The following is a 26869-nucleotide window of genomic DNA, read 5'->3' as shown; positions in this document are numbered from 1 at the left end:
CTTTAATTAATGTCAGCTTTGAATTCATTCAAAAATGCTTTTTATTTTCCCAGATGAATTGTCTATCAAAGCAGCCTTGATGTGATAACATTTTCGATAGTGAGGGCTAGATTCGCTTTGATCAAGCCGGGGTACTTAAACTCTGTCGAAGTTAACGTCAGCCCTAATAAATGAGCTTTGTGTGTGTGTGTGTGTGTGTGTGTGTGTGTGTGTGTGTGTGTGTGTGTGTGTGTGTGTGTGTGTGTGTGTGTGTGTGTGTGTGTGTGTGTGTGTGTGTGTGTGTGTGTGTGTGTGTGTGTGTGTGTGCGTGTGTGCGTTTTGAGGCCTCTGGCTCTGAAGTGGAGTGTATCTACAGAGCCCTGAGATGTTCACAGGTAAAATGAGATACACCTGCTCTCACAGACAAACATAAACAGACACACACACACACAACATACATTATTCTGGACAGCTTAACTTAATGCATAAAGATGAAGAGCAGTGGATCGGAGCCTTTCAGAGATCTCAAAGTAGCTATACTGTATGACGCCAGACAGTAGGGCTCACTTGTGCCAATGGGGAAACGTTTGTTAATTGGTGGTAACTGTCTTTGTACACCAAGGTCATGTGTAAGTGTTGTAACCTGGTTGCAACAAGTAGGACCAAGGCAGTCGTTGTACTCCCTGACGAAGACAAGTTTTAAAATCTTTATTTCCATTCGACATGCCATACAAATAAAGGCATTTTAATGATACGAGGAGTGCCTTGGTCCTCTTTGTATTTTGATGACCAATTAACCCCTTTTACCAAAGAGCACTTTCTATCTCCCAAGCCATACTATTGTGTACCCTAGCAGTGCTTCCCTTCCTTCTATTGTCTTGGTTATTAGAATGCTGGTGTCTAGTGTTTAGCACTATCCAAGGCTGTCTGATGCCATTTACATTGACTGGCGCAATCACGTGAGCTCACGGCCACACGGTATACTAACTAGTCAACATTAACGACTTAGTGTATGTGGAAATATTAGGGATGGCAGGCGATCAAATGATGTAGATATGCTGTCTTTCACACAATTTTTTGGGCATGAGCAAGTCCATAAAAACAGTCAATGTTTTATGTTTGCCTGAACGATGACCCACAGGTATACAGACTTTGTTACTCATTGCCCTCCCTTTTAAAAAGATGCCCTCCCCACAGAGAAAGATGAAAGCAAGCTTTTAGGAATAGCGCCAGCCCCTTTTAGGAAAACTGTCCTCTCTCCTCTGCTTTTTGGCTCAATACATTCCCCTCTTCCGTCCATTTAGCTTAATTAACCATGGAGTATAGTTTGAGGACCACACGACCAACATGCCCCCCACCTCTCCTGAAAGCTGACTATGATAAATAGCTCTATCCAGCTATCCAACCACTCTCTCCCCCTTCTCCTTTAGAACGGCTAAAACCCGTATTATTCATTCTTGCTCTCTAATGGCTGTCAGTTGTGAGGAAGGCCATAGATTGTGGTGGCCTGACATTCTGCAGGCAGGCTGGATGGGACTCAGAAATAAAGGGTCTCTGGAAATCGTCCAGATGCTTCCGCCATTTTGATTCATTGTCAGAACGCTTCTCCACAGCGTAATTGCCTGTTGAATGCCTTATTTCTTCCTCTCCTTCCTCTCCTGAACCACCACTACCCATTTCTCCTCTCCCCTCCCATCCACCAGCACCATTATTTTATAGCTTCTTTGACGTGTCAACAACAAGTTTCCACAGCTATTTTAAGAGTGTTTTTTTAAAGGTGTTAGGCACTCGTTTTTCCTTTGCAACGCTCGGTTCGCATCTCAGTTGAGTCTGTCTTTGAAATGTGTTTTTCTGTGGTATCCCCGTGCTCATGCATGCAGTGTTTTTATTTCTGTCGCCATTGATACTAATGTAGATGTGTTGTGTCGTTTCTTTACTTGTCTCTTTGCGGATGGCATGACAGGTACTTGAGAACTGTTATGTTCGGTAGTCATCATTTATGCTATGCGAAGATTTTAACATGTCACAGTAAAATGTACTCAAAACAACTCTTGGGAACCTAGCTGGGATGTTCCCTTGTTTCCTTTTATCACAGAGAAATCCCATCGGGGAGAACCCTACTCTCCACTCTTAAGTCGAATTTTCACTTAATGTCCCATTGACATCAATGCAGACGCAGCTGACGGTTGTGTGTGTTTGTCTATCTAGGACTCCGGGGCGGATGCACTGGAGCTCAACCTTTCCTGTCCCCATGGAATGGGAGAAAGGGGCATGGGACTGGCCTGTGGACAGGTATCTACCAGCACACTGACACACACACTCCACCAGTGTCACACACTCTGGCAAAACCATTTAATTACTTAGACCTTTAAATTCCTCGTGGAACGCGGCTGAACCACGTCCAACCCTTTCTGTCCTGTGTCGATCGTTCGCCATTATTTAATATGCACTCAATACACATAGCCATACACATAGCCAATTGCTTTGAAAATACAATTTCTTTACCCCGAAAAAATATTTCTTACAGAATTCCACTTTAGATTCAGAGAAATACTCTGATGAATACATACACTCGTCTTGTAATAAACCCTTAAAAGTTACAGATTAAAACTATTTAAACAAATGTGTCAAAATCCCCAAAATGGGCCTTAACCAACAAAATCCAATCACTACCACAAATGTAGCACTTGGTGTCTTTTCTAACAGCAATGCTGTGATTTGACTTGATTTCCTCCATCTGCCATTTCCTTACCCTGGCAGTTTACGATCGCCAGGGGACTTGGGCCTGTTTCCCTCTAAACACGAGACAGAACCATTGTGCCCCCTGCAGTGCTCATAAATTACCCCCCCCCCCCTTCACCGCACTGTGTGTGGATCCCCCCTCTGTAAGGACACAAGGCTAATCACAGGCCTCTGCCTCCTGGCAGGTAACCTCTGCGTGAACTAAAGCAAGGAAATAGCATTTAATCACACCGACGGTGGCCACACACATATATGCGCAGAGTGAGAGGGAGACACACACACACAGGGTGACATCTTTTTCAGATTCTAAGAAAATGCAAGGGAAATGATTTAATTACACATAAGCATGGGATTACGGCTGCTTGCTGGTACATCTTCCAGGAATGCTAACAATAAGCTTTGACCTCCCAGTACAAAAGCTATGCTACTGAAACTAACCACAGGGAAGGACCTATTAAAAAAACTACCATCTGAAACCAGAGCTCACTGCTGGAGGTGGCACCAATTTAAGATCTTACAAAGACTAGAACCACAATTATATCATTACGCTGGCTAGGCCTGTGGATGTTAAGACTACAACATACAGTTGAAGTCGGAAATTTACATAATTTTAGGTTGGAGTCATTAAAACTCGTTTTTCAACCACTCCACAAATTTCTTGTTAACAAACTATAGTTTTGGCGAGTCGGTTAGGACATCTACTTTGTGGATGACACAAGTCATTTTTACAACAATTGTTTACAGACAGATTATTTCACTTACAATCCACTGTATCACAATTCCAGTGGCTTTAAAAGCTTCTGGTAGGCTAATTGACATCATTTGAGTCAATTGGAGGTGTTCCTGTGGATGTATTTCAAGGCCGACCTTCAAACTCAGTGCCTCTTTGCTTGACATCATGGGAAAATCAAAAGAAACCATGCAAGACCTCAGAAAAAAGATTGTAGACCTCCACAAGTCTGGTTCATCCTAAGGAGCAATTTCCAAAGGCCTGAAGGTACCACGTTCATTTGTACAAACAACAATACGCAAGTATAAACACCATGGGACCATGCAGCCGTCATACCGCTCAGGAAGGAGACGCATTCTGTCTCCTAGAGATGAACGTACTTTGGTGTGAAAAGTGCAAATCAATCCCAGAACAACAGCAAAGGACCTTGTAAAGATGCTGGAGGAAACAGGTACAAAAGTATCTATATCCATAGTAAAAATAGTCCTATCTAGACATAACCTGAAAGGCCGCTCAGCAAGGAAGAAGCAGGTGCTCCAAAACCCCCATAAAAAAGCCAGACTACGGTTTACAACTGCACATGGGGACAAAGATTGTACATTTTGGAGAAATGTCCTCTGGTCTGATGAAACAAAATAGAAGTGTTTGGCCATAATGACTATCGTTATGTTTGGAGGAAAAACAGGGAGGCTTGCAAGCCGAAGAACACCATCCCAACCATGAAGCACGGGGGTGGCAGCATCATGTTGTGGGTGTGCTTTGCTGCAGGAGGGACTGGTGCACTTCACAAAATAGATGGCATCATGAGAAAATAAAATGATGTGGATATATTGAAGCAACATCTCAAGACATCAGTCAGGAAGTTAAAGCTTGGTCGCAAATGGGTCTTCCAAATGGACAATGACACCAAGCATACTTTCAAAGTTGTGGCAAAATGGCTTAAGGACAACAAAGTCAAGGTATTGGAGTGGCAATGACAAAGCCCTGACCTCAATACCATAGACAATTGTGGGCAGAACTGAAAAAGCGTGTGCGAGCAAGGAGGCCTACAAACCTGACTCAGTTACACCATTTCTGTCAGGAGGAATGGGCCAAAATTCACCCAACTTATTGTGGGAAGCTTGTGGAAGGCTACCCAAAACATTTGACCCAAGTTAAACAATTTAAAGGCAATGCTACCAAATACCAATTGAGTTTATGTAAACTTCTGACCCACTGGGAATGTGATGAAAGAAATAAAAGCTGAAATAAATCATTCTCTCTACTATTATTCCGACATTTCACATTCTTAGAATAAAGTGGTGATCCTAACTGACCTAAGACAGCGAATTTCTACCAGGATTAAATGTCAGGAATTGTGAAAAACTGAGTTGAAATGTATTTGGCTAAGGTGTATGTAAACTCCCGACTTCAACTGTAGATAGGTAAGAATAGAGAAAATATAGATAACTGAAATTAGTTCGTTTTGTGGGTTTTGGAGACGTGTGCTACTTTAATGTGTTATGTCCGTGGCCATTAGCCACAGCCCCCAGGTCAGTTTTAATTTTAGAAAACAAATTAGTGATCCTCAGGGGAGAGGAGCTGTGGCACGCTTCTCCATCAGCAGTCCAAAAAACAAACGTTGGAGACGGATGGACAGCGCGCGCTTTCTCTCTCTCTCTCTCTCTCTCTCTCTCTCTCTCTCTCTCTCTCTCTCTCTCTCTCTCTCTCTCTCTCTCTCTCTCTCTCTCTCTCTCTCTCTCTCTCTCTCTCTCTCTCTCTCTCTCTCCCTCTGTCTCTCTCTCTCTGTCTCTCTCTCTCTCTCTCTCTCTCTCTCTCTCTCTCTCTCTCTCTCTCTGTCTCTCTCTCTCTCTCTCTCTCTGTCTCTCTCTCTCTCTCTCTCTCTCTCCTCCTCTCTTCTCTCTCTCTCTCTCTCTCTCTCTCTGTCTCTGTCTCTGTCTCTGTCTCTGTCTCTCTCTGTCTCGCTCTCTCTCTCTGTGTGTGTCCACTGATACTACATCCCCCACACAGAATATACACACATATATAGTGTACTGAGTGCAGACACACACATATGCATACACACACATAATTAAAGGTATCACAGCCTCGGCCCAAGAAAGAAAGCAGTACATAGGTACATACAAAACCATGCCTTCATACAGCCTTCCCCAAGGCCTAGGAGCTGTCCATGGTCCTGCTTCTCATTCTCCTGTGATTCCCTCTCACTCTCCTCTGAAGGCGTAGCCCACAAAGCCTCCAAAACTCTATCCCCCCTCCTCTATTCGATCCTATGCTTTGTTCTGCGCGGATAGATCCCTCTCCAGCTCAGTGCAAGGAAACCATCCTTTACTTCTGCCCCAGTCACTTTGATGGGCCTTTCCCTCAATACAGGAGTCACATTGAAGTATTGTGTTAAAACCGAAACAAAAAGCCCCCCCGAGATCAAAAGTAGACGATGTGCCCGAGGATCAGAGCTATTGCCTTGCTGCACAGGCTCTTTTTTTATGGAGCCGTTGATATACAGTGGCACTTAATGTCCCTCAACACCACGAGATGGTCTTCCTCGTTCTCACCGCACCACCCACCACCCTGTAAAAGAGACAAAAGGAAGCATATGTCATATTGGCCCATGCAGGCTGCACTGGATCAAAAAATGTAAAGCTCTCCCAAGGAGGACACGTCTCTCTGGGCTTGTGTGGTGTGTGGGAGGGGTATGACGAGTTAGGGGAGGCCTAAAGGGAAGTTGGTGCAGGAGGCAGTACTTTGCATCAACATTGCTGAGAGAGGTCCTCGCAGGCCAGCGGCTTTGGTTGCTGCACACACACTTGCAGCCCAATGTCTTCCATAAGCTGTCACAGGAGTGTGCGTGTGAGTGTGTGTGCCTGCTTCACAGACCAGCATCACCCCCCTCTGTGAGGACATTAGGTTCTTACCAGCAGCATCTGTTAAAACACACACAGTCTTAGCCTTCTAGGACTGGCTTACTAGTGTTTTTTATACACACACACGCACGCACACACGCACGCACGCACACACACACGCACGCACGCACGCACACACACACACACATTCCTTTCTTCTCGCAGACTGCAGATGCACCCCATTCTCCAACATCCCTACACATTATGGACACGAAAGGCTTTATTTCTTCCACTGATCTGTCAATCCTCTGTCATTACTCCAGCTGTTGACATAGCTATTTACACTGTTCACCCTCTCTCTCCCTTCCTCTTCCTTTCTCTCGATTCCTATCCCTCCTTCATCTCTCCCTCCGTCATCTCATTCCATGTACACTGAGTGTACAAAAAAATAATAATTGGGAGTTGCACCACCTTTTGCCCTCAGAACAGCCTCAATTCGTCGGGCCATGGACTCTACAAGGTGTCAAAAGTGTTCCACAGGGATGCTGGCCCATGTTGAGTCCAAAGCTTCCCACAGTTGTGTCAAGTTGGCTGGATGTCCTTTCGGTAGTGGACCATTCTTGATACACACAGGAAACTGTTCAGTGTGAAAAACCCAGTAACATTGCAGTTCTTGACACAATCAAACCGGTACACCTGGTACCTAATACCATACCCCGTTCAAAGGCACTTCAATATTTTGTCTTGCCTGTTCAACCTCTGAATGGCACACATACACAATCCATGTCTCAATTGTCTCAAGGCTTAAAAATCCTTCCTAATGTTTTGTACACTCAGTGTATTTGTTCACTTTTATTCACACTTGCCATTCAAATTCAAAGAAGCTTTGTTTGCATGATCCCATGTTGAATAATACATTAAAATTGACAATAAAATCATCCATTCTCCCTCTTTCACTCGTGTTCTCTCCATCACTCAGTTTTTCCCATCCATATACATTCCAGTTTCTTCCCCCGGTCAGGCTTTCTCATTTGTGTTTCGCTGCCAGCCTTGTTAAAAACACATGCCGCCCACATCCCTCCCACGACCCACTCTGGTGGACACACAAACACAGACGCACACACACACACACAAATATAAGTGTATTCGCACACGTATACACTAATGATCACATACACACACAGCGGAACAGAGTTCGCACTTAGAGAACCACAGAGAAAGGCTTTCGTTGGGCAGAAGACCTGCACTGTTAAATAGCTGTTTAGTATGCTGTGCATCACCCGGATTTTAATGGTTTCAACGGACAAATGCTACCTCAGGCTAATCACATTGCCATATACAAGTATCACAAACACAGATTGAGTCACTATAATAATAGTGGCAACGATCACTATAAAAAATATCAAAGATCATACCCCGAAGACATGCTAACATGCTAAACTCTAACCAATAACAGGGGAGGTTAGCATGTCTTGTGGTTATGATCTTTGACCCTCTGTAACTCATCATTTTTCACGAGTCATTCAGGATTATCCGTAACCATGGCAGCATCCACATTTAACGGGGAAGTGTTCAAAATAAATATTGATTCATTTTTTTACAGCTTTTTTCTCCCCAATTTCGATCTTGTCTCATTGATGCAACTCCTCAACGGGCTCGGGAGGTGAAGGTCAAGTCACGCGTCCTCCAAAACATGACCCACTAAATCGTGCTTCTTAACATCCACCCGCTTAATCCGGGAAGCCAGCCGCACCAATGTGTCAGAGGAAACGTTCACCTGACGACCGAGGTCAGCCTGCAGGCGCCCGGCCCGCCACAAGGAGCCGCTAGAACACAATGAGCCAAGTAAAGCCCCCCCCCCGGCCAAACCGTCCCCTAACCCGGACGACACTGGTGCGCCGCCCTATGGGATTCCCAATCACGGCAGGTTGTGATACAGCCCGGGATTGAACCCAGGTCTGTAGTGATGCCTCTAGCACTGTGATGCAATGCCTTAGACTGCTGCGCCATATATTCTATTCTTATTTACAATAAGAGTGACTCCGGTATGACAATTATTTGTCTTAAATTTCTACTGGAAGAAAATTATCTGAAACAAAACCAAAACAAACTGCAAATGCATCAAACAAGTTTGTAGTTACAAGCTTAATGTAGTCACTGCGTGCTAGGAATATGGGACCAAATGTGACCGACCGCCTTGATTCGGTCTTATGTAGCAATATTTTAAACGGGGCTTTTTTACATACTTAAGGGACACATGTGGCAGCTGAAAGTTGATAAACTTGTAACCTCACTTTTTTAGAAAATGGCCTTTGAATGTTTTGGTATCTACTGGAGGGCTCTTCTTTGTCTACACCCATTCCGCATCGCTCAAATCCTCTTAATCTTTAGCCCCCACCCAAACTCTGACCATTTTACTCGCCCTAGCAGAGCTGGTTAGGCTGTTTTCATGTTATCCAGAGCATTGGTGACTGTAACTGTGCTGCAGGCAACAATTTAATTACGCTTTTTTTGCCAACGTTTACTGACACCAGCCATATTCAACTGGTGTTGAGGGTTCGTAAATTCATCAGTTATTCTGCGCTCTGGCACACTCAGACGAGAGTGCTCTGAAATTGAACTCACCTGAAATGGTTACTTGCATAGTGGAGTCTTTTGTTAAGACATGTAATTAGCTAGCTAATCAATGAACCATAATCCCAACTCATAACGTTACTACCCTGCATAAATCTGCAGGTAGCTAACCAACCAGGTTCAATGTTAGCTAGCTAACATTAGGCTATAACTAGCCAAACAAATGGCTCTGAGATACGAATAATAAGATCATACATGTAACGTTAACTAGCGAGCCAGCCAGCTAACGTTAGCTAGCTAACAGCACACTTTAACTTGAAATGAAACTCCTTTTCTGTCAAAATTAGAAATGTGTAATATCTGAACATGTAGCTAGCTAGACTATCTTACCCGTATACATCATGGACAGACGTGTTTCCTGTCGGATTACATGGTTGCCCTTAGTTTGAAGATGTAATCCGGAGACAGGTGTTTTCTCCATCTCCTTAGCTATCATACTCGAATTCCACAGATTTCAAAACTCGGTCCTCCAGAAATTGGAGAGCAACACAGTTTTACTACGCGATACATTTAAAAAAAAAGTATTGTTAGACAGGATTACCTAGACATACTGACCTGCTCAAATAGACAGAAGCGTGCTATATGGCAGACCAATCCAAAGTCATCTCTCGACATGTCCAGTCCACTCATTATTTCAGCCAATCATGGCTAGCGGGAAGGTTGTTGACTTTTTCTGTGGCTAAACCAACTAGGCTCGTAATTTAACAATTTTATTTGTATTTACAGATGGCATACAAGATTGTTATTAAGGCATATGAAAGTTTACATGTTCGAGATGGCATTTCTGCCAAAAAACGCATTTGATTTTTTTTTTTTTATGTTACGTTCAAATGGCTCTCCTGTGAAGTAGTGACCCGTGACATACGCCTAGTTTCCTGAAATGGGTCACAAATACCAAACTTTTGACTACTTTATTTATAAGAATCTTTAGGGGTGTCAATTATTTTGACCCTTACCTTTTTGAGAAAAAATATATTACTTGTTAAACCAAATCTCTTTCTTTGAGTAATTGTATTAGTATGAAGTAATATAATTTCCCCCTTTTATAGCATACAATACAACTCAGTCTTTTAATGATTTATGTTATACAGTCATTATTGCTCATCTTTAACAAGGTTGTCAATACTTTTTGTGTGGACAGACAGGCAGCCTTTACCACAGTACCTTGGGGATATGGCTCAGCCATCATCAATCTCCCTTCAGTTAACACAGGAGAACAAAATACCACTGCCAATGGGTGTAGAGTATGTGCCAACGAGTAGAATTGTGTCATGAGAAAGGGTGCAAAGAAAAAGTGAGAGAGGGAGGAACATGGTACAAACATTATTGGGCACAGACAACAGCACAAAGGGCAAGAAGGTAGTAAGTAGAGAGAGGGGTAGAGAGACAGGTAGAGAGGGAGGAAGAGCAACTGAGCTGCTATGAAAATGCAACCGTGAGGCTGCAGGGTCTTTGAATGAACCTGTATGGACACAACAGTGATTTTCTTTCCCATCAGAGCTTACAGGAGGAACTCAGACAGAGCTGTGTGAGCGTGCGTGTTTGTGCCCGTGCGTGCTTACATTATGACAAAAAGGGTATATTTGCAAAAACCTGTCAAACATTTCAATGCTACAACAGATGGAGGTTGGTTTAGTGGCCTAATTCCTCACAAACGTTAACATTTCCGAAACTTCACAAGTTAGCACTCATGAAAACTGGGTGAGATCATCCTTTTTTTATTTTGAGCCAGCAACACCCCTCTTCAGAGGACAACTTCATTATATTATAACAGAAGTGAAATATTGTATTTATTTCCTCAAACTGATCCTGAATCTGTTGTTATAGGATCCTGTGATGGTGATGAACATCTGTCGGTGGGTGAGACAGACCGCCAAGATCCCCTTCTTCGCCAAGCTCACGCCCAACGTCACCAACATCGTGGACATCGCCAAGGCTGCACACGAAGGTAACGACAGTCCAGAGTCTCAAAGTAGGAGTGCTTATATAGGATCAGTTTTGCCTTTGACATGAATATGATTATGTGGACATGAGGATCCTAATCCTAGATCAGCACTCCTACTGTGAGACTATGTGAAATCTAATGTAATCGGCTGTTGACGTCTGTCTGAAATGAAATGAGACCTAGCTTAAAATCCCTGCCCCCCCAGCCTCTTTTTTCTCACTTGTTCCTTTTTTTCCTCATATTGGGAAAGGATGTGAAGGGAGGTTGAAGTATTTGTAGAATGGGGGGTGGAGGGGAAGGAGCAGCAGACAACCATTTTTGAACGACTGGAATTTCAGCAATATAAAGCTCAATAGTGACTGTGGTGTTGTTGTTATAGGAGGGGCAGATGGAGTCACTGCCACCAACACAGTGTCTGGAATGATGGGCCTAAAAGCTGACAGCACCCCCTGGCCTGGCATCGGCAAGGGCAAGCGCACCACCTACGGAGGAGTGTCTGGTAAGTAACACGCACCCACACACACAAACACTTCGTCTTGTAAGCAGCGCGATTACCTTACAGCTACAGTCCGCTATTGTGTGTTCAAGTCTGTCGGTGTAAAGCCCCTGTGTGTGTGTGTGTGTGTGTGTGTGTGTGTGTGTGTGTGTGTGTGTGTGTGTGTGTGTGTGTGTGTGTGTGTGTGTGTGTGTGTGTGTGCGCGCGCATGTGCGCGTGTGAATGTGTGTGTGAGAATGTGTGTGTGTGTGTGTGCGCACGCGTGTGCGTGTGTGTGTGTGTGTGAAAATGTGTGTGTTTGTGTGTGAATCAGTATGATTATGACTCTCTCTCTCTCTCTCTCTGCGGGCTCACCTCCGCTCTTCTCCCAGCTTGTTCCCTCCCTCCCTCTTTCTCAGCTGCCAACACACCTTCTGAGCCAGTCTCAGGCAGTCGCAGGGTCAAGAAAGCAGCCTGCATTTCAAAACGATGATTGAGAATATTGATGCAGTATTTTATGCAAGCAAGAAGTACCAGCTGTCATAGTGTAGTTTTCCTGGTGTAACTTGTGGATGTGGCTGGGCTGTAGCTCCATACTCTCGGGAGTCCCCTAGCTGGGGGCAGTCCAGCTCCCTCTCCCCTCCCTTTCGACTGGGTCATTGAACATTACTGTCCTAGTCCTCTTGCATGTCTAAAACTAGATAGAAAGTAGCCTATGTAGAAATTTGTATGGACCTATAAGTTTTAAAATAACTCACCTGAATTTTTACATCACGATGTGGCCCTTAACCAAAAATGATTGCCTATTTCATATTTTACTACCTAAGAACGAATGCTAGAAAAGGGAGTGTGAAAAATGCCTAGGCTACAAACAATAAGGTCGCCACATTATAATTTACAGTATACCTAATCATAATCAGTTGATTAATTTCTCTTGGATTTCAACCATATTGCAGCCACTCAACATGCAGCATTTCATGTTGACTGTATAGTTTTCTTTGAAGGCTTAAAATACACACATCTCAATTCAGCAGTCACTGTGTACCTCTCTACCACTGCATCCTTATTTCAACCTCTCTACACAAATGAATAACTCCACCTGAACCCTCATACATTTTCTGTAGGAGACTTTAGTCAGAGAGAGGGTGAGGGGAGACGAAAGTAGAACATCACCAATTTGGGAGACTTCAGTCAGAGAGAGGGTGAGGGGAGACGAAAGTAGAACAGCATCAATTTGGGAGACTTTAGTCAGAGAGAGGGTGAGGGGAGACGAAAGTAGAACAGCATCAATTTGGGAGACTTTAGTCGGAGAGAGGGTGAGGGGAGACGAAAGTAGAACAGCATCAATTTGGAAGACTTCAGTCGGAGAGAGGGTGAGGGGAGACGAAAGTAGAACAGCATCAATTTAGGAGACTTCAGTCGGAGAGAGGGTGAGGGGAGACGAAAGTAGAACAGCATCAATTTGGGAGACTTTAGTCAGAGAGAGGGTGAGGGGAGACGAAAGTAGAACAGCATCAATTTGAGAGACTTTAGTCAGAGAGAGGGCGAGGGGAGACGAAAGTAGAACAGCCTCAATTTAGGAGACTTCAGTCGGAGAGAGGGTGAGGGGAGACGAAAGTAGAACAGCATCAATTTGGGAGACTTTAGTCAGAGAGAGGGTGAGGGGAGACGAAAGTAGAACAGCATCAATTTGGGAGACTTTAGTCAGAGAGAGCGTGAGGGGAGACGAAAGTAGAACAGCATCAATTTGGGAGACTTTAGTCGGAGAGAGGGTGAGGGGAGACGAAAGTAGAACAGCATCAATTTGGAAGACTTCAGTCGGAGAGAGGGTGAGGGGAGACGAAAGTGGAACAGCATCAATTTAGGAGACTTCTGTCGGAGAGAGGGTGAGGGGAGACGAAAGTAGAACAGCATCAATTTAGGAGACTTTAGTCAGAGAGAGGGTGAGGGGAGACGAAAGTAGAACAGCATCAATTTGGGAGACTTTAGTCAGAGAGAGGGCGAGGGGAGACGAAAGTAGAACAGCATCAATTTAGGAGACTTCAGTCGGAGAGAGGGTGAGGGGAGACGAAAGTAGAACAGCCTCAATTTAGGAGACTTCAGTCGGAGAGAGGGTGAGGGGAGACGAAAGTAGAACAGCATCAATTTGGGAGACTTTAGTCAGAGAGAGGGTGAGGGGAGACGAAAGTAGAACAGCATCAATTTGGGAGACTTTAGTCAGAGAGAGGGTGAGGGGAGACGAAAGTAGAACAGCATCAATTTGGGAGACTTTAGTCAGAGAGAGGGAGAGAAGAGGAGGAGGAGAGGGAAAGTAGAAGCGCCAAGGAACAAAGAGGACGGAGAGAGTGAGAGCCATGAATATGCATACAATTAACCATCCATGGAGAATATGCAAAAATGTATGCTTTGATTCAATTCATCATCCCAATTTCAGAGGCTGGCATTAGTTAATGAGGATCATTTAGCATGGGAGGAGAGAGAGGGTGCTGTCTCTATCTGTCAACCTAGTGTGTGTGTGTGTGTGTGTGTGTGTGTGTGTGTGTGTGTGTGTGTGTGTGTGTGTGTGTGTGTGTGTGTGTGTGTGTGTGTATTTCTGCGTGTGTGTAGCGATTCTGTGTGTGTGTGTGTGTGTGTGTGTATTTCTGCGTGTGTGTAGCGATTCTGTGTGTGTACATGTGTGAACGCCTGTGTTCAAGTATATATGGATGTGTGTGTGTGTGTGTGTGTGTGTGTGTGTGTGTGTGTGTGTGTGTGTGTGTGTGTGTGTGTGTGTGTGTGTGTGTGTGTGTGTTGCCCGCGTGTGTACGTATGAGCCTCTCTGGTCAAATACATGTGTACAAGGCTATACTGTGATCAATGAGCGAGAACCTAGTGGGGGAACCAGGTTAAATGTAATGTGATAAATGTCTCCATCTGTCTGCCTGATCACAGAGCACAGCCAACCCCATCCTGTAGGGACCCCATGACAGCCAACTAATGATAGAGTGGCCTGCATTGGACCCCATTGTGGAGTGTGTTTACACTGTGTGTGTGTGTGTTTGTGCGCGCGTTCGTGTGTGTGTGTGTGTGCATACAGCAAGTGTGTGCGTGTGTTTATGTATGTGTGTGTGTGCCTGCATGACTGCATGTGTGGGTGAGAAATAGAGATTGGATGATTGTCAATATGTCCTCTTCATATGTTACACTGTATCTATTTCTGGAGAGATTGAGAAACAGAAGAACTCTGCTATTTACACAACTATGCGTTTGGTTTAATCTCATCTTCTATAAGAAAGGTAGGTCTAAGAATGCGTTTTTTCCTTAATCCTTCCACATGAATTCTGATCCATCTCCACAGGTAATGCCATCCGGCCCATTGCCCTGCGCGCTGTATCCGCCATCGGCAAGGCCCTGCCAGGGTTCCCCATCCTAGCGACTGGGGGGATCGACTCAGCCGAGACAGGCCTGCAGTTTCTCCACGCTGGAGCTTCTGTTCTACAAGTAAGCAGAGACATCAACAAAAAGTGCACTTACTATCACAACCGGCTGTGATCGGGAGTCCCATAGGACGGCGCACAATTGGCACGACTCAACCTTCGCTTCCCGAGCCCGTTGAGGAGTTGCAGCGATGAGACAAGATGAAATTGTTAATTTTTTAAAAGTGCACTAACCACTAGCCTGGTAGCTAAATCTGTTTGTCATAGGTACCTTGTACTGTAGTTGACTTGTGATATAGTTAGGTTCTGCTATAGCTAACATTTATTGTCAGATGACAAATGAGGACTAATGATAAAAATGCACAAACAGATCGGATTACACGTCTGGGTACCCAGCTGTGTGTCAGTATGTTGTTTTTCAGTATAATCACACCTATTGGATATTCAACCACACACAGGGACATGAGGGAAATGAGGGCTAAGCATGTCTTGAGAACAGCTCAGTGTGGAACATTCATGTTACCTTCATGTTAGCATCGATGTGTCTTTTGTCTGATATTCAACACTGATCAATTTTTAATAGGATTTAACGCCAAGCTTGCATTACATTCTATATGATTACTAGTCTATTAGTGATCGTCATCGGCATCAATCGCCTTCCCAGGGAATTTACTTCCTTGTTTTTACGAAAGATAAAGCCATCACATCAAAGAGCTTTTTTCGTCTCTCTCGATCTCTCTGTCTCTCCCTCGTCCCTCCTCCCCCTCTCCATCCCTTCCTCTCTCCTTCCCCAACACAAAAACATTATCTTCTTTCACACAAAGCTTTGTCACTGCCTAATAAGGAATTTACCCAACGCTTTGGTTGTGTATACCCCCGGCTGCTATGGCAACAGATTGCCAGTAACAAGCTTCATGTAAATCCTAATATAATACACTGAACAAGTTGCTAGCGCAAATAAACCTATTATCTCAGCGGGGGGGTCCGAGCCTCAGAAATCTGTTTATAAATAAATAAATGCGAACACACTCATTATGCCACCAAATAATGTAGCATAAATAGATGACACCCTCGGTGAAAGCCTCGGTGAAAGCCTCGGTGGTTTTGACACATTAGGCTGCATACGGCTGTGTGTCTTCTCTGCTACTTCTTAGAAATATAGCCTCCTGGTGACAGACACATCGCTTAGTGTACGTGTGTGTGTGTGTGTGGGTATACAGTTGCGGGCAGTAAAATGTTAGGTCGGTATTGGCAGAATTTTTCCCCGCAATGTGTACGTGTCACAGCGCTCCAGTGTCTACTGGCAATAGTTTGTCGCAAAAACCTGTGGGAAAACGTAATATTTCCCACAACTGTACCTCCACGTGTGTACGAATACAACGACACAACTGTCTGGGTGTGTTAGCAAATACACAAATGCATTCCACTGCATGCATCTTCTCCAGATTTGTAGTGCGGTGCAGAACCAAGACTTCACCCTGATCGAGGACTACTGCCTGGGCCTGAAGGCTCTGCTCTACTTGAAGAGCGTTGAGGAGCTGACTGGCTGGGATGGACAGTCTCCCCCCACCCTGCGCCACCAGAAGGGCAAACCTGTAACCCGCGTGGAGGAACTGGTGGGTAAGGTGAGTCCAACCATCATCACCATGGGTTGCCGTTACAGGATAGGCCCTCCCTAACCCTCTCCTCATCCAACCTTAAAGGGACACTACTAAACTCCATGTTAATTATCTCCAGCACCGTGCCAGTGTCTACGTCAGCGATATTCTACAAAAAAAGATAAGACGAAAAGGTTCTAATGCAATTACGGTGCAGCATGGTTTCGGATAGATTGTTTCTTCAGCTGAACCTGCAGAAATGAGTGTACAGTAAACCAAATGTACTTTAGAATACTGATATACCGTACATATATTTTATCCATTTGATATTGTATGCAGACACAGCTGTAAAACTATTAATCAGATAAATTGCCAACAGAATTCCTCAAATTTTAGTTCTAGTGTGTACCAGTATACTGTGAGATGGGGGGGGGGGCTAGTTGTTTGTGATTGGACTGAGCTAGGTGTTTTTGAAATGTCACCACCCGGATTTCCTCAAAGTGTAAATTCATAAGAAAACACAAAAGGTCACGCATGCCAACCTTAAGATATTGTACAGAGGCTGCACTATACTGCCTCCCAGAAGACACACACACACACACACACACACACACACACGCATAAATCCAACCTCTATTTCTGACTCATTTCCATACAGTATATTCCTTGCATATATTCCATATTCTGTTGTTTGATGTCGCATTTACCCTTCATAGTAAAACCGAATGCCGTCGACATCAAAACCATACTTATTACAACGCAAGGATAACGCAAGCAATTACAGTTCTCCTTGAGAAAAGAAACAAACAATAACCAGACAAAGGTGTGATTCCACCTGCACCCCTCCATACTTTCATTCATTTTTACGCGACAAAAGAAGCAAGTACAGAAAACACACTTAGAAAATAATATGCAAATGATTGGATTTGCGATAAACACCCTTCAAAGTGGAAGGAATATTTGAAATTGGAAAAGCCTTTATCTGATGCGGGGCTATTCTTCCGACACGGCAGACGAGGGAGGCTTGCGTGTGCTTTCAAACATGTTGTCGCTGGAGAGTTCTTTATTCTAACGTCAACGGGGTGTCTTTGTGTGGCCGGCCTCAACTAGCTTCAATGGCAATGCCACACCAGGGACAGAGTGGAGAGAATGAACGAATGAATGAAGGATAGAGGCAGAGGGAGAATAGGGGATAAGTATACAATTAGTCTGTCATTTGTCTCACTCTCTGTGTGTGTGTGTGTGTGTGTGTGTGTGTGTGTGTGTGTGTGTGTGTGTGTGTGTGTGTGTGTGTGTGTGTGTGTGTGTGTGTGTGTGTGTGTGTGTGTGTGTGTGTGTGTGTGTGCGTGGACGAAGATTGGAGATGTGGTGAGGTGGCAATGTGTGAGTCTGTACAGTGTGATCTGGAGTGGAGAGAGAGAGACGCACAGCCACAGACTCATATGAAAGAGAATGGACAGATTGGTTAAGATAACATGTTTGTATTGTATTGTTGGGGAAAATCAGTCACAGTTATTGAGAACAGGAGAAGTGTCGAGAGCCTAGTTCAATTTGAGCCATTACGCACAAATAGCAGTCTGGACACTGAAAACCAAGGACATTACATATATTAATACAATACTATAAATGTCATGATAAACATACTGTACATCATCCTGTCTCTCTCTCTCTCTCTCTCTTTCTACCTCTCTCTCTCTCTCTCTCTCTCTCTCTCTCTCTCTCTCTCTCTCTCTCTCTCTCTCTCTCTCTCTCTCTCTCTCTCTCTCTCTCTCTCTCTCTCTTTCTACCTCTCTCTCTCTCTCTCTCTCTCTCTCTCTCTTTCTACCTCTCTGTCTCTCTCTCTCTCTCTCTCTTTTTACCTCTCTGTCTCTCTCTCTCTCTCTCTCTCTCTCTCTCTCTCTCTCTCTCTCTCTCTTTCTACCTCTCTGTCTGTCTCTCTCTCTCTCTCTCTCTCTGTCTCTCTCTCTCTCTATATATATCCTGCTACTGTTCCCTCTGCAGTGCTGGCATTTCCTCTGTCTCTCTGTCTCTCTCTCTTTCTACCTCTCTCTCTCTCTCTCTCTCTCTCTCTCTATCCTGCTACTGTTCCCTCGGCAGTGCTGGCATTTCCTCGGTCTGCTAATTGAGAGAGGTGAAGAAAGGCTGTTCTCACAGTGTCTCTATAGCCAGGCCTCGCTTACCTTGACACAACGCCTGTCAACAGAGAAAACGACACACAGCTGACCCGCTCAGCTCCCAGCCTTCAATGAATACACACACGCTCTAACACACACAGGCACACATAGATTCACCGACGCACACACACTTTTCACACACACATACAGGCATTTACGCATACAGGCACTTAAACGCACAGTCGAAAGTACAGTACATTCACACACACACAAACACACATGCATTGACACATCACACACAAACACACACACATAGATGAAAACACACTTTGAGACAAGCAGAGGGACATTTTGAACAGGCTATGATGTGGCAAGACAAGCGACAGAAGAAAAGGTATTGCATTACCCTCATGCACCCTCAAGAGGAGAGAGAGAAAGAGAGAGAGAGAGAGGGACTGCCGAGAGAGAGGAAGAAAGAGAGAGGGAGGGACTACAGAGAGAGAAAATGTGTTTCAGAGAGTGAGTGAGTGAGAGAGAGAGAGAGAGAGAGAGAGAGAGAGAGAGAGAGAGAGAGAGAGAGAGAGAGATAGTAGGAGGGACTGCCGAGAGAGAGAGAAAACTATGGCTGAGGGAAAGAAATACTCCCAGAAAGGCACTCATTCGTTTATCACTTCAATTATATACATATGAACACCCTCATTTCTTATTACGGATATTGATTTATCAATATAATAGAAATGATTTTCTTTATTGTAGCTTCAATGCATTCTCTTTTAAAGCAGAGAGCAACATTTCTCTACTTGTTACCCCTATTTTTCTGCCTTGTTTGTATGCGTGTACTAACATGGATAGTCTGCCGTGTAGCACACCATTGTGAATCCCCCCATACCTCATATCATCCCTGAATCACAGATGAGCTACTATTCTATTGAGCAGAAACATCATTACCCTCCTTACAGTCATGAAAACCACTACACACACACACACACACACACACACACACACACACACACACACACACACACACACACACACACACACACACACACACACACACACACACACACAGCCTCTAGACTCCCCGTGGAACCAAAGCTGCAATTCCACCCCCAATTCCCCTTCAACCTACCCTACACGAAGGCTCCATTTTCTACCACACACACACAAACACAAGCCCAAATACTTGAACAAATACACAAATGTTGGAGTACATCTCACAAACCAAATCTCTGCCATTTCCTAACCCTCCCTCCGTCCTTCCCAGCTCCCCTCCTTCCCAGCTTGATCCCCTCCCCCTGTACTCTCCTCTTCTCTTCAGCCATGGTCAGTGCACAGTAGCATGCTCCGCAGCAGAGAGAGAGAGTGGAAAAAGAGCGAGCGAGAGAGGCATGCTGCTGAGGCGGGGCAGATAGAGGATAGACACAGCTTCATTACCTCTGCTAGGCTGCCAGATCCCCACAGCTAGCCAGGCACCGGGCCGAGGGGCTCACACAGCCAAACACATATTTAAGAGCTTTACGTTCCCATGATGCATGTCCCCCAACCGCCTTTATGTAGGGTAGGTTGAAGGGGGATTGGGGTAGGAATTGCAGCTTTGGTTCCACGGGGGGTCTGTGTGTGTGTGTGTGAGTGTGCAGTGGTTTCCATGGCTATAAGGAGGCTAATGATGAGTGTGTGCATCTGTACGTCTATCCGTGTGCGTGTGTGCCTTTACAGCGTTCACATTTGAGCTGTTAAAGGACGAGGAGTGAGCAGAAATGTGGAACTGAACCGTACATTGAAAGGTTTCATTTGAACGACTTGGCTTCCTACAAGAGGCACTTAACTGACCTTCATATCAGCCCACAGTCAATTACGAAAGGCCACTCTGAAACGGCTCACAATAGGCATAATAGACCTTAAACGTATGTTCTCCAAACAAACCAATTGACGTGAGCTAAAAGCCAATGTGCGGAGAAGGACGATTTGATCAATGTCCACACAAACAAACCCAAACCAAACGACCACCTGTTGCTAACTGCTCGCCTATTACGATGTCCGAAAAGCCTGAATTGCTTCCTAGCGGAACAGTGAGCGCCTCCGAGGCAAATGTCTGCCCAGTTTAACCCCTGACATTTTCAAAGAGGCTCATTATCCATAAATTCAGACTACCTGCAAAAGGCTTAGAAGCTTTATAATGCACAATAATGCCTCATAAGGTATTTTACACGTGCTTATAAAGGCAATATATGTGTGTTCCTCACAACATACAAAGTGTTGCCTTATAATGGCTACATTTCTCTGCCAAGTACACAAGTCATTTCCCTCTTTAACAGTTGCTGTTTGATTTACAATCTAGAGGGGTAGTGGGATAATTGACCCACCCTGTGTTTTGGAGAGCTGTGTTTGTAATTAGACATGTTGCTTCCCAAGAGGATGGGGGCTTTGGCTGCGCCTGTACACCTTCAGTAGCTAGATATAGACGCCACATAGGCTAGATATTCCAATTGAAAAGCCGTTGTTTCCTAAACAGAAAAGTATAGATTAGTTTTTGGCTGCTGTATACGTTAAAGAAGCTCTGTGGTCTCAATAACCTATTCTCATCAGGTGAAGGAAAGATTGGGGATTTTCCCAGAAACAGCATGATGGGAAATGTGTTATTTATATGAATGTTTTGTAATCCATTGGGCATTTTGAATGGCCATAGAAAAATAGCGCAGTACTTGAGTAAACACACACTCTCTCGCCTCTCTCTCTCTCTCTCTCACACACACACACACACACACACACACACACACACACACACACACACACACACACACACACACACACACACACACACACACACACACACACACACACACACACACACACACACACACACACACACACACACACACACACAGAGCGCCTCAGACTGTGGGTCCTCTCTTCCCCGTTACATTGGAGGATATTTCCCCTCCTCTAAATGGCCGTGGCTCTCCCTAAGTGTTCCACTGAACGATGCTCCCTGGGTGTTTACACACAATTTCATTTGCTGAAAGCACTCTGTCACATCTCTGTTAGTTCCACACACACACACACACACACACACACACACACACACACACACACACACACGCACACACACGCGCACACGCACACACGCACACGCACACACACACACACCACCAGCAGCAACACTTCACAGAGAAGCTAAGGAGTGGCCTCCCTGGCTCACACATTGGGGCCAACAAACCACAGAGAAATATTGCTGAAGTTTTTATTATAATTCCTTTATATATATATATATATATATATATATATATATATATATATATATATATATATATATATATATATATATATATATATATAAATTCCCCATAAACTCACATTGATCAATCGTCCTGTCTCAGACTTCTACTCGTAGCTTTTTCTCTAAATGAATTTCAATCTCTGCGTTTGAAGAACCCAGTGACTCGCTCTGCCTCTGCAGTAGCTCCGATTCCAGCTAAATATCCAACTAATTAGCTTTGTACCCGTCTCTGAGTTGAGTTTGTGTGTGTGTGTGTGTGCGTGTGCACATGTGTGTATTTCAGTAGCTGTTCTTTGTCATGATTAAAACCTCTGGTCTCCCATTGCCAAGCCGCTCTGGTTTGAGGCTATAACAGCTGATTCATTAGGGCTGTCAAAGTATGGCTGCTGCTGCCTGCCTGCATGGCTGATGTTATGCTTTTACTCGGAGCCTCAGTCAGTCAGAGTAGCTAGGCCCACTGGTGTTAGCGCTACAGGGACATAAATACATCAAGGCTGCTACTGCGTCTCCTCGTTCCCCAGACCCAGCCATTAGCCGGAGAATAAACACTGCTCACACAGATTCCAGCGTTTGTCACTCTGACGCCTTTGATGACCCCGGCTCCGAATGGCTCCGGCTTTTATGCCTTTCTCACGCTGTTGTTGTGTCAGTGGAGCAAAAAAAAAGACAAAGGCAAGAGAGGAGTTTTTACTGGAGCTGACTGATAAAGAAATGTGGCTTGTTAGGTCCTTTTAGTGGCAGACTAGCGAGTGACAGCTGACCGTGTGAAAAGTGAGGGTCAGGTTCTATCGAGATGTCTCCTTGAGTGAAGACGGCGACACAAAAAAGTCCAGTTCCGACAGACAGCCTTTGTTAGGACTGAGGTGCCATTTTGGTTAGACAAAGAGGCAGCCATTTTGGTGCCAGTCAGTCTTCGCTAGTGTCCAACTGACAGGAAACTATCCCTCTACGATGAATCATCCTTCCAGGAAATCACCATGTCCCTGTCACACCACCTAGCGCCACAAATTACTATTATATGGCTTCCCATTCAAGTTCCTCCTGGGGTTTTCGTAGTAATGGTGGTGGCGATGATAACGATGCACTCACATTGAATGCCAATGTGGACAGCCTGCCATTAAAAAAAAAATCAACCCCGACCAGCATATCCCAGCCCATCCAGAGTGGTGTGTGGTGAGGTGGGTTTCTAGGGCACGTTCCCTCAACTCTCAGTGGAGTCTGAGTGGAGTGGCTGGAGCCTGGTTTCTTGTTCTCCTCCTCCCATAGCCGCCATGTAGCCATGGAGTGTGACTGTGAATAGGAATGGCTCTTTAGAGAGGAGGGTTCGCTAGACTAGGTGAATATATTTCAGGGTGTAGGCTGTGTCTGTGCGTGAGGGCAGGGGAGTTATCTCAGTCTACATTTCCACTTTAAAGGAAACGTTCAAACAGACACAGAGTATTGAGTTTTCTCTGATGGAAATGTTAGAATTCTACCTGATTAATTCACGTGCAAAACAAGTAGTCATAGTTAATCCGTGTGATGATGACTTGATTAATTCTGTCTGACTTGCATGTTTTAGATCATATTTGATTTTCATTTGTCTTCATTTGGATTGGGATGGCTGGAAGCAACAATCACTACACAGGCTGCTGTAATGCGTTATAATTATTATTTTCAAATTACACAGACATCCTCCAGAACCCTGTCTTGGCACAATTTTAATTGATTTCAGCTTCCTGGTGGAACGTTCCATCTTTTTAAAGTTCTTCAATGGGGAAAAATACTATATTTTTTATCGTTTTCAATTAATAGTAGACCAATCGTTTATTTGATAGTGGTACAAACGTGTTGACACTCTACTATGACAAGGCTATTTGGTGTGCTGTAGCCCATGTTGAGTTTTCTCTCTCTATTTGTTTGAAGTTGTACCACAGTATAAACACTTTTTGGTATATAAAATACTTTGAAATACAATACTTTGAAATACATCACGTTTTAAGTATTGCTACTCTAGAAACCATCATTATCCTGATACCCTCTGACCAAACCACTACTGTCCCTCTCTCTCAGAGCCTGCCTAGCTTTGGACCCTACCTCCTGGAGAAGACAGAAGTGCTGGCTGAGTACAAGAAGAAACTGCAGGATGTCAACGACAACTTCGTAGGTGACACCAACGCTGCCCGAGTGTTCATGCCCAAGAAACCAGTTCCTGCTGTGAAGGTGAGAGAGAGGCTGCCTGGATTACAAATAATACTTTGCTATGTCTTTATATATATTTATATAGGGCCGCTGGCGGGTCACCAGTTTTGAGACTCCCGCTTTAGTGTTTGTGATAGTACATCTGTTCCTAATGAAAGGGTTATTGTGACCTTTCTAAGGTCATTTCAAACCAATAACAACATGGGTAACACGTATATCTAGTTATATAAAGAATATAAAGCATTCCAGAGCATGCTGTTGTTGTTTCCTGTCCTACAGTCAGACTAGTACATTAACTAGCTATGCTTGTTGTTGCTCGTTGTTATTACCAGACTAGTAGTAACTCATTGTAATTGTTGTTGTTGTTGTTGTGTCCCCTGCAGGATGTGATCGCCAGGGCTCTGAAGCACATCGGGGCCTACGTGGAGTTGGACAACCAGGAGCAGGTGATAGCTCTGATCGACGAGGAGATGTGCATCAACTGTGGGAAGTGTTACATGACCTGCAACGACTCAGGATACCAGGTACTAAGACATACACACACGCACACAGCCTTCTGGGAATGTGGTGTTTCTCAAAGGGCATCCTATTGCTTACATAGTGCTCTGTTTGGGAAATAGATGTTGTCTTGTTTGTCCCCTCAACTTGAATGTACCACTCTTTTCTTGTTTAGGTAACTATCTTCTCAACTGGAGCGAGATATAATTACACAGTGCTGTAAAACTCAATTTGAGTAACCTGTTCTCATGGCCGGATGCTGCTGCACCGTTGTGGTCATGTTGCGGACTGGTTTCTTTCCCTCCTCTCTTTTTTTCTCTCTGTCCACCCAGTAGATCGAGAGGATAAGTCCTCTCTCCGATGGAGAGTCACTAATTGCTCTAATGTAATAGCTTTTTTTTCTGTCTCTCTGCTTCCTCTTCTTTTGCAGGCTATTACGTTTGACCCTGAGACCCATTTCCCAGTAATCACTGACAGCTGTACTGGCTGCACTCTCTGCTTCAGTGTCTGCCCCATCATCGACTGCATCAAAATGGTTACCAGGCCAACGGCGTACGTGCCTAAGAGGGGGCTGCCTCAAGCTGTTAATCCCATTTGCTAAAGGCTAGACAACAGGTCTGTGTTCATTATGTGCCAAATGGAAGAACAATTATTGAAACAGGGAGGGACTACCTGGGCTCGTCCAATGAGAAATTGTCATATTGTTTCCCGTTGCAAAATGTTTTCAAACGTTTTTTTGTTGCATGCTCTAATGAATATGACCCAGGCAATACCTGGCCACCGCAGAGTGGGGAGAAGAGAGAGAGGGGACCCGATGTCTACCTTACACCATTGATTGGCTATGTAATTGCAGAGTGAAAAATTACCTTTATTATGAAAACGAATAATTAGCCAGAAGCAGTAATTACCTTATATTCCCAAGACAATTATCCTGAAATAATTATACCGGACGCAAAATAGTTTGTGTTATTTCTAAAACAATGGCTCGCTATGTGTGGTTTTGTTTTTTGTCTGCCCTGCTGGGAGTTGATAGACATTGTGTGGCGAAGCGGCCTTGCTTCAAGGTGCATGTATTGATAATCATATTCATTGATTATTATATTTTGGACCAGTGGAAATGGTAATGCACTGATCAAAGAGGGATGAAAATCAATCATGATGTAACGGTTATAGTTCAGTGAACTAAGGGTTTATAGCAAAGGTTTAGGTGTAGTGTAATGTCTTATTTGGTGACATTATTTAGGAATTGATTTTAATGCGATATATCCTTTTAGACATATGCCTTTTAGGTTGTATTAATGATATCTCTTTAGAATGTGAATACAGGTCAGTTGCATTGTAGACTGGTTTAAAATAACTCATTTTTAAATGTTATCAAATTCTAATTTATTTGATTTAATATTCATATTGGTGAAATAAAAATATGACCTGCAATTTGGGTATCTCTGTGAGTGTCACAGAGAGGACGCCTTTGACTTCTAGATCAGACGCCGGTCACAATTCATTTGAATAGTCCGGATTTCTCATCTGTAGATGCTCTACATACTATCAACAAACTATCTGTTGATAAGCAACTGCTTGCTAAGGTTACGGTTAAGGTTAGGTTTAGAATAAGGGTAAGGGTTAAGAATAAGGGTAAGGGTTAAGTTTAGGTTTAGAGTAAGGGTTAAGGTTAGGGTAGGGGTTACGTTTAGGTTTAGAGTAAGGGTTAAGGTTAGGGTAAGGGTTAAGGTTAGGGTAAGGGTTAAGGTTAGGGTAAGGGTTAAGTTTAGGTTTAGGATAAGGGTAAGGGTTAAGGTTAGGGTTAGAGCTAGGGTTAGAAAATAGTTAGTTGAAATGTTACTGATAGCCCATCATCTGTAGATGCTCTACAGACTGTCTAAATAAAGTGTACCCAGATACCTACTCAATTATATGTGAGTTCTTTTAGAGAAAATTCTGAAAGCTAATTCCATATTCATGATTCGTGAACAGAATTGAAAAACAAAACATTGTCTGTTTGTGATTTGAATAAAAAGCAAAATAATGTAACGAGTGTTCTCTGTTATGCTAATGCAATCTCTCCACAATCTCCCTTCTTTTCTCTCTTAATTTTTCCAAATGAATTCACAAACAAACACCCAATTCTGTGTATTGGGTAGGCGTTAAATGTGAGTTAATTAAAATGCTATCGCTGCCATCTCTGGATAAGGGTAGTCTCTCCATGAAAGGGTATTTTTTGAAAACTATTAAGCGTACTCGTTTGAAAGAGTAGACAGACATGCTGAAATTGTGTATTTCATATTTTCGTATGTCTTAACGTAAACCATTTTAAAAGAGTGGAGCATCTCTATAATTTAGATGTTTTAATCCAACGTTAATCATTTCACAAAATGACCACGTTCGACATAGCAATATTCAGTCCATGGTTCTGAAAATGTATCAGCCTTGAGGGTTA

At 43.9% G+C, this 26869-nt stretch overlaps 1 protein-coding gene across 1 annotated transcript in view; it reads left to right on the top strand.

Moving 5' to 3' along the window:
* dpydb (dihydropyrimidine dehydrogenase b) overlaps positions 1–26611 on the top strand; it is a 136523-nt gene extending 109912 nt beyond the window's left edge. Inside the window, exons 16-23 of the mRNA XM_055867260.1 lie at positions 2188–2271; positions 10756–10876; positions 11253–11372; positions 14686–14828; positions 16210–16389; positions 23806–23955; positions 24318–24458; positions 24863–26611. Of these exons, the coding sequence (XP_055723235.1) occupies positions 2188–2271; positions 10756–10876; positions 11253–11372; positions 14686–14828; positions 16210–16389; positions 23806–23955; positions 24318–24458; positions 24863–25033 (1110 nt within the window). The 3' untranslated portion in view covers positions 25034–26611. The remainder of the gene's footprint in view (positions 1–2187; positions 2272–10755; positions 10877–11252; positions 11373–14685; positions 14829–16209; positions 16390–23805; positions 23956–24317; positions 24459–24862) is intronic.
* Positions 26612–26869: the final 258 nt, after the last annotated feature.

Source organism: Salvelinus fontinalis, chromosome 17 (assembly GCF_029448725.1).
Source record: "Salvelinus fontinalis isolate EN_2023a chromosome 17, ASM2944872v1, whole genome shotgun sequence".
NCBI lineage: Eukaryota > Metazoa > Chordata > Actinopteri > Salmoniformes > Salmonidae > Salvelinus > Salvelinus fontinalis.
The sequence above is the reverse complement of the archived record's forward strand: the minus strand, read 5'-3'. Positions and strand labels throughout refer to the sequence as shown.